At 43.0% G+C, this 12,127-nt stretch overlaps 1 protein-coding gene across 7 annotated transcripts in view; it reads right to left on the minus strand.

The window, feature by feature from the left end:
* Positions 1-12,127, minus strand: part of WDTC1 (WD and tetratricopeptide repeats 1) — a 380,833-nt gene that overhangs the window by 50,119 nt on the left and 318,587 nt on the right. For all 7 annotated transcript variants that reach the window (XM_078682616.1, XM_078682614.1, XM_078682619.1 and 4 more), the window contains exon 15: positions 2,087-2,279. In XM_078682616.1, the coding sequence (XP_078538742.1) occupies positions 2,087-2,279 (193 nt within the window). The remainder of the gene's footprint in view (positions 1-2,086; positions 2,280-12,127) is intronic.

A 12,127-nucleotide genomic window follows, 5' to 3' on the forward strand; every position in this document is an offset into this window, starting at 1 on the left:
CTGCCAGATCTAAGATTCCGCCGTGGGGAGTGCCACTGAAAAAGTTTCTGTAGATCCATCGGCCCTCCACCATAGTGTCTTATGCACCAGGCATAGCGCCTTGAACTCGATGCGGTGCTTGACTGGAAGCCAGTGAAGCTCCCAAATGCTGCTAGAAATATGGTGGTATTTTGGAATATTGAGCAGCACTCGAGCTGCTGCATTTTGCAGTGACTGAAGTTTTAGCAGTTGGCGTTTGTCCACGCCCAGAAAAAGGACTTTACAGGGGTCAAATCAAGAGAGAATTAAAGCAACTACAACTGATTTTCTGAGGTCTAGAGGAATAAAAGGCAAAATCTTGCTCAAGGATTTTAGTAGAAAAAAGCAGGATGATGTCAAAAGGTTGATCGGTCCTGCAAAGTTTAGCTGGACATCACACAAAAATCCTAACAGCCTCACTTTTCTGGCAGGTACCAGCTTCTACCGGCCACCAAGATTGGTCCAGAGTGGTGGTCCATTCCCAAACTTCATGACCTCCGTTTTGTCAGTGTTTCATTTAAGCTAGTTCTGATGCCTCCAGTGCATGATGTGCTTAAGACAACCGTGAAATCTCCACACCACGGTTTCTACACTCGAAGAAATAGAGATAACAATCTGAATGTCGTCGGCATATGATACCAACGAGAAACCGGGAGCCTTTGTCAGCTTGGCCAGTGGCGTAACACAGATGTTGAATAAGGTTGGCGACAATGCTGAACCTTGGGGCACTGTAAGTTAGTTGGTATATGTGGTTTACATATTTACAAATCTGCAAACCTGTGCAACACGAGTGTCCTTAGTTAGAGAAAAAGAACTACTGTCCGTGCCATGGATTTAGCATATAAGGCAGAGGTGGCAACACACTGTATTTTGAGAATCAGTAAGTTGATCAGACCTTTTTATCTGGGCCACCAATAGATAATGGCAGCAGGCAGGTATCTATTAGAGAACTGGACCAATTTAGATGTTGCTAAAGTCTACCCCTATTCTCCTTCTTACTCACAGTTACTGTGATCACGGAGTGGGAATTTCCCTCCAGCTGTTATGAGCCCCTCCTCCAGTCCACTATGAGGAATAAGTATGCTCAATATGAGTCACTCTGTACGGTTCAGTTTACAGTGTCTATCGCCCATTCCTTGGTGATTATAGACAACATTTTTAGGAGGGGTGCCAATGAGAGAAGCCAAAGGATGACAGTTAAAAAATATACAAATATTGTACTAGGGGAGGTTGTGTCCTAATGGCGATTCTGCAGGGCAGGACTTGGGGAAAAGCGGTTCTGCAGCGGGCACTGCATGGTAGGACTATGTGAAGTGCTGCCATAACACTTTCTCCAGAAGGAAGGACTAGGGTGAGTGCTCTCCTTATGCTGACACTACAGGTTAGTGCCAGCAAACCTGCTGCTCTAATGTATGAGTTTAGGACTAGGTTAAGTGCAGTCAAAATGCAGACACTGCTAGTCAGGGCTATGGGATTTTCACACCTTTTACTGTTAGACTTTGCAGAGCAGAACTAAGGACATGCGCTGTCTGAATGCGGACAGTGTAGGCCATCAGTAGAGTAGGACCGATCTTTCAATTGCTAAACAGAGCAGGGGCAGGTTCAGATACACTGTTCTTCTGCTCTCACTGCAGGCCGGACCAACAAATGCACAGCTCTACTTGGGACATTACAGGGCAGGGGACATGGGAATACCATGTCCAACTGCTGACCCAACAACACTAGTTTAGGAGGGATGCTGTATAAATGTAAACACTCCATGCAGAATAGGAGAGGCAGATGTTGCACTAGTGACAGTGCAGTACTACAGAAGGTGTTGTACTACCATTGGTGACATTACATGGCAAGACTAGGGAAGGCACTGTACTTCCACTACTGATCAGGAATCACTCGGTATGTGTTGGATCCAGGCAAACTGAACAACACCCTGCCAGTCCTCTCATCTAGTAATTTAGACTGAGACTTTCTTTATAGTGTTCGGGTCTATAACCTGAGCCTTTCTTCTCACAATTCATCCTTTCTCAATCTACCTTGCTTCTCATCGGCCCTCACAATATTTCCCATTTACCTCAGGCCTCGGGCTCCATAGCCGCACAACAGGGTCGATGCCACTGCTGGCCAGGAAGCAGTAGCTGGGGTGCGGCTGGAGGCAGTTCACGATCGACTCGTCCCCCTGTAGTACCCGAACTAGGTTAGTAGTTTCTTTTTCCCAGATGAAGAAGGATCCATCATCCGAGCCACTGACGATGTACTGTGCATTGCTGTAAGAGGAAAATGGGAAAAGTCAGGCCTATTGTGGTCAGGTGTCAAGAAGCAGTGGGACACTAAATTTACAGCTAATTGTGTTTCACAGATTTCCATACTTTAAAACACATATATATATATATATATATTTTTTTTTTTCAAACTTAAATCCACAGTAAAGATAAATGAATGGAATGTCCAGGCCAGCTTCGTGCAGAATTACGAGCTTTTATTTCAGCTCCACTCGACGCGTTTCGAGAAAAACTTTCTCTTGGTCACGAGCGTGAGTGTCAGTGTGCTGGTGCTTTAAATATGGTCACATGTGTGTAAACATGATAGACAGACTCCCAGGTATGCTAGAATGAGCTACCTTGCACATTAAAGTTTACAAAATAAAGCATTTCAAAACAAATAAAGCACGATTGTGAGGCAGTGTTACACATTGCACATTATTATTGTAAATGTCAAACAAACATTTAAAGAAAATAGACCAGCTGGAGAGCTGTTTGCCCTAGAGCCCGAAAGGCGGTGTACCTTGAGTCAGATTGCGCCCAAGTGGGCTATTTTATACCCCGTGCTGATGCCAGATAGTAATAAGAAATCCCAATGGTACAATCTCACCTGTAGGACTATGTTTGTGTCCACCAGTGAGGATTTTTGAATCAAAATTCAAAAAAATTTAAAAAAACAAACAAAACACGCCCCAGTGGGCAAAATATGTCTATATTCAGAGTTCAGCCCCAGTGGGCATAATTCAGAAGCATACTTGCTCAGGCATAATCGTCGCAAACGGGTGATACACCGCCAATGTTCCAATTCATACGTGCTCAACTGCCATACGTGTCGAAAATTAAGATGCTGGTGCAGTGAATTCTCTTGTGCATCCTTTCAGAGATCTGGTAAAGATAAAACAAAATAGTGTGAACCAAATAGAAGAGTCCAAAACCAGTGTATATCAGTCAGATACAAAAACGACAAACATCTCACATACTATAAAATCTAAAAGGCTTGATGGACCTAATCAGATACCATGTTGCAGACACAGATATAGCAGCTTAACCCAGGTGCACTTCTAACTCTTCATCCAGGTTATGTCCACCTGGCTGCATTGTGTGGTATTTAATAATTAATCTTGATTCAAGTCTGCGTAATTCTTGGAGTCTATCACCTCCCCTCTCTCTCTGAGGGACTGACCCCAAGACACAAAACGACAACAGATTTGCATTACTTTTGTGGTGTTCCTCAAAATGTCTGGCAATGGGGTAACTCTTGTCTTTATTCGTGATTGCCCTCATGTGCTGTAATATCCTCTCTTTTGCTTGAAGTTTCGTGCTGCCGATGTAATTCAGTTTGCATGGGCATATGAGGGCATACACAGCATAGTCAGTGTGGCAAGAGGTGTGAGACATGATTTTAAAAGCCTCCATTGTTCTAGAAAGTTTAATAGATTTAGTGCTAGAACTGTGTTTACAGGCCTTGCATCTTCCACAGACAAAAAATCCTGTAACAGGATTCCGTATGGTTTTCTTAGGAATAGTGCTGGTACAGACCATGTCTTTGAGAGATTTGGCTCTCCTAAAAGTGATCTGTGGGTGGGAACTAATGCCCGTGGCAAGGTCTTTGTCCAATTTGAGGACATTCCAATATTTATCGAAGGCTTTTCTCACCTCTCTGGTCTGACCATGGTAGTCAGTAATGAATCTGGTGGTATTGGTGACCTTGTCATCCGTTACTTTCTTTTCTTGCAGGGTTTTTTCTCTCTCCATTGTCTTGACTTTAGCACTAGCTGACCTTATGCATTTCTCACTGTAACCCCTAACCCTGAATCTATCTGTCATGGTCTTAACTTCCTTGGTGAAGTCATCTTCATTAGAGCAATTTCTTTTGGCCCTAAGGAATTCACCAAGCGGTATTGAATTGACCAAGCTTTTGGGGTGACAGCTTTGGGCATGCAGGACACTGTTCCCTGCAGTCTCCTTTCTGAACAGAACAGTAGTCAGTGCATTATCAACCACCTTAATTTTCAGGTCAAGAAAGTCTATCTCCTGGCTATTGGAATGGCACGTGAAGGAGAGGTTAAATTCATTGGTGTTGAGTGTGTCAACAAAATTGAGAGCTTCTTCTTTAGTGCCATTCCAAATGACGAAGATATCATCAATGTATCTAAGCCAGGTTATGACTTTAGTTTTAAAGTCATGGGATTGTTGTACCACCTGTTCTTCCCACCAGCCCAAATAAAGTCCAGCGAAGCTGGGAGCAAAGCAGGATCCCATCGCGGTCCCGAGGAGTTGATGATAGATTTCTCCGTTGAAAATGAAATAGTTTTGGGTAAGGCATGATAGTGCCATATCCAAATTCATTTCTGTGTGCATCAAGTATGAGATGGATCTCCCTCCCAAGAAGTATCTACAAGCTTGTATCCCTAAGTTATGCGGGATACAGGTGTAAAGACTGTTTACGTCTAGAGTCACCAGTTGCCACCCTGGTGCCCATTTAATGTCATTAATTCTTCTGAGGAAATCACCTGAATCTTTAAGGTATGATGGGAGATTTTGTACGAGTGGTTGGAGGAAGAAATCCACGTATCGTGAAGTATTCTCCCAACAACTACCCCTGGATGATACGATGGGTCTACCCGGGGGTTTGGTAAGACACTTGTGCACTTTGGGTAGTAAGTACAGCGCTGGTAACTTAGGATTTTTACACTGTAAAAACTTCAATTCTTCTTTATCAATCAACCCTTTATCATGCCAATCAATCAACTGGTTCTGGTATTTTTCACAACATGTCTTATACATCAATCTACTACTTTTTTCATACTTGAGCCTATCATTCAGTTGGGCAAGACCTTCATCAATATACATTTGTAGTGGCATAATGACTATATTCCCACCCTTGTCAGATTTTTTTTTTTTTTTTTTTTTGAAGACCTTTATTTGCATCATTAGGATAAACATATGCAGGCCTACAACCAATCCGGCCGGCCACAAGTCAAAGACGATCAAAAATCAAAATAAGCGACACAAGACCAGTTGGCAGGCAAGCAAACATAATTAAACATTGCTAGAAATGGGATAAGCGGCAATAACGGCCCAATATCAGGATCAATGAGGTCTATTTTATGATAAGGGGACAAGGCTCATGACTGACTCACAAACACGGGATAACCCAGAAACAGGAATACACCCATGCTGAAACGAGAAGAGGGGGGGGGTTTGAGGGGGGGAGAGGGAGGATGTAAGGGCACGAGTCGATCGCAGCACAAAATAAACGTAAAACACAGTGGAGCATACAAGCGCTACCAAGATCTTATGTCCCCCACCCAATAACACGCTAACAGAGTCAAGGGGAACGGATAAACTGTACGAACCGAACCCACTTCTAACAATACGAGCCTGGGGAAAAAGGGGGAGGGGGGGGGAAAAGAGGGGGGGAAAGGGGGATAGAGAAAGGAAAGGGGGAAAAATATGGGGGGAAACAAGGGAAGAAAACCAAAAAGGGGGGGGGAAAGAAAGGAGGGAAAAAGAAGGAGAAAGAACAAAATAAAGAAATATAAAAGGAGAAACACAATCGTGCAAGATGGGCGCCACCCCGGGCCAGGCAGCCCGCGGCTAGGAGCACAGAAGAAAGTGGAGAGCTGGCAAATAGAAGGGTATGGCAATCGCTACGAAACATCGAAACCGATAAAAGTGGCATAGCAACAGACCCCAACCCGCTCATGCCTGAGAAGCGAGGACAGAAGCGGCACCGCTAAAAAGGGATAGAAAAGGGCCATAGAACCAAAAGAAAACATCTGAAAGACCCCGCCCACCCGTCCCACCCCGCACCCCTGCAGGCGGCTACGGCCTACCCTCCAAACAGCGTGCCTATCGCCCTAATCCGAAACCCAAAATATAGGGAAAAAAAGAAAGTAGAGAAAGAAGACAAAAAAAGAAGGAGAGGAAATACAAAACAAAAATAAACGTGAGGGAGGAGCCAAAGGATATGAGCAAACACATTCGGCCGCGACCCTCCCCCGACCAACGAATGAATAAGCATCAAGTCAATACTACATCTTCACATACAGCAAAAATCACAGGGAGGGAAGGAGGAAGAGAGTGTAAAGATTCACTGTGTCAGGAAATAAACACCTCAGTGCGACGTGCAGATAAACCAGCAAACTATCATGTCGCACAACTCACCCCCAACCCTTCCGAACCACGAAACCAACCCAGTAGAGGAGAATGTGGGGCGGACCACCCAGCACAAAATAATCATAATGTTGTCCAGAGTCACGGCAGTGACATAAATCAGGGAGAGCCTTCGTACGGAGGGAACACAAAAAGTCAATAAAGCAAGTCAATTGTAGTAGCAACGACAGGGCAAGCAAAGGCAAGCCGGAGTCTTGTCAGATTTCTTGATGACAATGCTAGTATCTTTACTCAACCGGTCAATTGCATCAAATTGTATTTTAGTGAGATTTTTTCTGCCATAATTCATGCTTTTGGATATTTTCTCAAATTCACTGATGACCCCTCTTTCGAATACGTCAATGGAGTCATTAATTATCTGTGGTAGAAACACCGATTTTGGTCTAAAACCACTTCTTACACTCCGATCAGTATCAGTGTCATCAGAGATAAATTCTAAAATCGGGTTGATAACTGGGTCCCTGTTATCACCCAGTTCGTACATCATTTTGAGAAATTCCAAATCATCTACTGCAATGTTACTTGGTTCTTTTTCACAGCCCACCTTCGTATTGGATACCTTGGTGCTGAACCATTTTCTTAGTCTTAATTTACGAGTGAAATGGAACAAGTCGACTCTACTTTTAGCGTAATCAAAGGTGGAAGAGGGGCAAAAGGAAAGACCCAAGGACAGTACCTCTTTTTCAACTCAACTCCGCTCTCGCTCCGATAGGTTGATCACTGTCATTGTCTCCATCATTTTCCCTTCTGCTGGCCCCTCGTTCTTGATCCCACAGGGCTCGAAATGTTGCTCTTGTCCATTGCCCCGAATTTTGTTCTTGCGGCGCCTCTCCCTCCTCGACCGTGTCCTCTTTGAGCGTTGGCATTGCCTTTCCCTTGGGCCTCCAGTCTTCCTTGGGCTACCATGGCAAATTCCTTTAAAATTAGGTCTTTTGGGCTTAACATGCCCGGACTTCTTGTTTGTTCTATTGTCTCAGTTTCTGCATTTCCCGCCGCTCCACTGTGTGTTGGCTGGTCATTGGATTCAGTGGCCGGGCTGACCGTAGTACTAGACATTGCTTTATTTTTCGCTCTCAAATGATCATACTTTTTTGCGAAAGTCAGCACTTGACCGTTTTCGTAATCAATTCGATCTCTGTTAAACTTTCTTTCTTTTTTCTCTCGAATCTCTTTCTCTATTTTCTCAAGCCTTAATTCCATTTTCTTGTAATCAGTTTCATACTCGGTCATGTTATCATACAGTTCCTTTAGTTTGTTTGATAATTCTTCAATTTCATTGGAGAATTTGTCCACTTCTTTTAAGGCATATTTGACAAGTAATTTCAACAACAATAAACATGGAGCAGCCATGGCTGTTTTCAGCCCATTCTTCTATCAGTTGAGGATCAGGCTCATTCACCCGGTACCGTGTGGATCAGTTCAACGGTACCGGGTGAGTGCGCACGGCTGCTCGTTTCCCCATTTCCTTAAGTGAAGCGGGAGACCGGGGGTTTGATTTTCATTTAACGTGCAAGGCAAACGGATAGACAAACGCCGGTTTAAACAGCACGGCGTGGTATCTGCAGAAAAAGACGAGCGGGCACTGAAATAATACGTGCCTCACTGAGACTGAAGTTTAGAAATATTCATGGCTTCAATTAGAAATAAAAAAAGAGCGGAGATGGCCGATACTATGTTTCTTTGTGACAACAGAAATGCATTTTCAACCAGTGGCGAAACACGAGGGAACGCTGGCAACAATACAACGAGTAAACAAACGCTTTGAAACCAACTCTGGAAAGCGTTGAAAAATGAGCAAAATAAATGGTGGGAAGCGCGAGCTTTACAGAAATATCTAGAAGCCAATAGAATCCCTAGAGGCCTTCGCAAATACATCACTCCCACATTCAATGAGCCTGATCCTCAACTGATAGAAGAATGGGCTGAAAACAGCCATGGCTGCTCCATGTTTATGTTGAAATTACTTGTCAAATATGCCTTAAAAGAAGTGGACAAATTCTCCAATGAAATTGAAGAATTATCAAACAAACTAAAGGAAGTGTATGATAACATGACCGAGTATGAAACTGATTACAAGAAAATGGAAATAAGGCTTGAGAAAATAGAGAAAGAGATTCGAGAGAAAAAAGAAAGAAAGTTTAACAGAGATCGAATTGATTACGAAAACGGTCAAGTGCTGACTTTCGAAAAAAAGTATGATCATTTGAGAGCGAAAAATAAAGCAATGTCTAGTACTACGGTCAGCCCGGCCACTGAATCCAATGACCAGCCAACACACAGTGGAGCGGCGGGAAATGCAGAAACTGAGACAATAGAACAAACAAGAAGTCCGGGCATGTTAAGCCCAAAAGACCTAATTTTAAAGGAATTTGCCATGGTAGCCCAAGGAAGACTGGAAGCCCAAGGGAAAGGCAATGCCAACGCTCAAAGAGGACACGGTCGAGGAGGGAGAGGCGCCGCAAGAACAAAATTCGGCGCAATGGACAAGAGCAACATTTCGAGCACTGTGGGATCAAGAACGAGGGGCCAGCAGAAGGGAAAATGATGGAGACAATGACAGTGATCAACCTATCGGAGCGAGAGCTGAGTGGAGTTGAAAAAGAGGTACTGTCCTTGGGTCTTTCCTTTTGCCCCTCTTCCACCTTTGATTACGCTAAAAGTAGAGTCGACTTGTTCCATTTCACTCGTAAATTAAGACTAAGAAAATGGTTCAGCACCAAGGTATCCAATACGAAGGTGGGCTGTGAAAAAGAACCAAGTAACATTGCAGTAGATGATTTGGAGATTCTCGAAATGATGTACGAACTGGGTGATAACAGGGACCCAGTGATCAACCCGATTTTAGAATTTATCTCTGATGACACTGATACTGATCGGAGTGTAAGAAGTGGTTTTAGACCAAAATCGGTGTTTCTACCACAGATAATTAATGACTCCATTGACGTATTCGAAAGAGGGGTCATCAGTGAATTTGAGAAAATATCCAAAAGCATGAATTATGGCAGAAAGAATCTCACTAAAATACAATTTGATGCAATTGACCGGTTGAGTAAAGATACTAGCATTGTCATCAAGAAATCTGACAAGGGTGGGAATATAGTCATTATGCCACTACAAATGTATATTGATGAAGATCTTGCCCAACTGAATGATAGGCTCAAGTATGAAAAAAGTAGTAGATTGATGTATAAGACATGTTGTGAAAAATACCAGAACCAGGTGATTGATTGGCATGATAAAGGGTTGATTGATAAAGAAGAATTGAAGTTTTTACAGTGTAAAAATCCTAAGTTACCAGCGCTGTACTTACTACCCAAAGTGCACAAGTGTCTTTCCAAACCCCCGGGTAGACCCATCGTATCATCCAGGGGTAGTTGTTGGGAGAATACTTCACGATACGTGGATTTCTTCCTCCAACCACTCGTACAAAATCTCCCATCATACCTTAAAGATTCAGGTGATTTCCTCAGAAGAATTAATGACATTAAATGGGCACCAGGGTGGCAACTGGTGACTCTAGACGTAAACAGTCTTTACACCTGTATCCCGCATAACTTAGGGATACAAGCTTGTAGACACTTCTTGGGAGGGAGATCCATCTCATACTTGATGCACACAGACATGATTTTGGATATGGCACTATCATGCCTTACCCAAAACTATTTCATTTTCAACGGAGAAATCTATCATCAACTCCTCGGGACCGCGATGGGATCCTGCTTTGCTCCCAGCTTCGCTGGACTTTATTTGGGCTGGTGGGAAGAACAGGTGGTACAACAATCCCATGACTTTAAAACTAAAGTCATCACCTGGCTTAGATACATTGATGATATCTTCATCATTTGGAATGGCACTAAAGAAGAAGCTCTCAATTTTGTTGACACACTCAACACCAATGAATTTAACCTCTCCTTCACGTGCCATTCCAATAGCCAGGAGATAGACTTTCTTGACCTGAAAATTAAGGTGGTTGATAATGCACTGACTACTGTTCTGTTCAGAAAGGAGACTGCAGGGAACAGTGTCCTGCATGCCCAAAGCTGTCACCCCAAAAGCTTGGTCAATTCAATACCGCTTGGTGAATTCCTTAGGGCCAAAAGAAATTGCTCTAATGAAGATGACTTCACCAAGGAAGTTAAGACCATGACAGATAGATTCAGGGTTAGGGGTTACAGTGAGAAATGCATAAGGTCAGCTAGTGCTAAAGTCAAGACAATGGAGAGAGAAAAAACCCTGCAAGAAAAGAAAGTAACGGATGACAAGGTCACCAATACCACCAGATTCATTACTGACTACCATGGTCAGACCAGAGAGGTGAGAAAAGCCTTCGATAAATATTGGAATGTCCTCAAATTGGACAAAGACCTTGCCACGGGCATTAGTTCCCACCCACAGATCACTTTTAGGAGAGCCAAATCTCTCAAAGACATGGTCTGTACCAGCACTATTCCTAAGAAAACCATACGGAATCCTGTTACAGGATTTTTTGTCTGTGGAAGATGCAAGGCCTGTAAACACAGTTCTAGCACTAAATCTATTAAACTTTCTAGAACAATGGAGGCTTTTAAAATCATGTCTCACACCTCTTGCCACACTGACTATGCTGTGTATGCCCTCATATGCCCATGCAAACTGAATTACATCGGCAGCACGAAACTTCAAGCAAAAGAGAGGGTATTACAGCACATGAGGGCAATCACGAATAAAGACAAGAGTTACCCCATTGCCAGACATTTTGAGGAACACCACAAAAGTAATGCAAATCTGTTGTCGTTTTGTGTCTTGGGGTCAGTCCCTCAGAGAGAGAGGGGAGGTGATAGACTCCAAGAATTACGCAGACTTGAATCAAGATTAATTATTAAATACCACACAATGCAGCCAGGTGGACATAACCTGGATGAAGAGTTAGAAGTGCACCTGGGTTAAGCTGCTATATCTGTGTCTGCAACATGGTATCTGATTAGGTCCATCAAGCCTTTTAGATTTTATAGTATGTGAGATGTTTGTCGTTTTTGTATCTGACTGATATACACTGGTTTTGGACTCTTCTATTTGGTTCACACTATTTTGTTTTATCTTTACCAGATCTCTGAAAGGATGCACAAGAGAATTCACTGCACCAGCATCTTAATTTTCGACACGTATGGCAGTTGAGCACATATGAATTGGAACATTGGCGGTGTATCACCCTGTTGCGACGATTATGCCTGAGCAAGTATGCTTCTGAATTATGCCCACTGGGGCTGAACTATGAATATAGACATATTTTGGCCACTGGGGCGTGTTTTGTTTGTTTTTTGAATTTTTTTTTAATTTTGATTCAAAAATCCTCACTGGTGGACACAAACATAGTCCTACAGGTGAGATTGTACCATTGGGATTTCTTATTACTATCTGGCATCAGCACGGGGTATAAAATAGCCCACTTGGGCGCAATCTGACTCAAGGTACACCGCCTTTCGGGCTCTAGGGCAAACAGCTCTCCAGCTGGTCTATTTTCTTTAAATGTTTGTTTGACATTTACAATAATAATGTGCAATGTGTAACACTGCCTCACAATCGTGCTTTATTTGTTTTGAAATGCTTTATTTTGTAAACTTTAATGCGCAAGGTAGCTCATTCTAGCATACCTTGGAGTCTGTCTATCATGTTTACACACATGTGACCATATTTAA

The sequence above is a fragment of the Lissotriton helveticus genome, chromosome 3_1 (assembly GCF_964261635.1).
Source record: "Lissotriton helveticus chromosome 3_1, aLisHel1.1, whole genome shotgun sequence".
In the NCBI taxonomy this organism is placed as follows: Eukaryota; Metazoa; Chordata; class Amphibia; order Caudata; family Salamandridae; genus Lissotriton; species Lissotriton helveticus.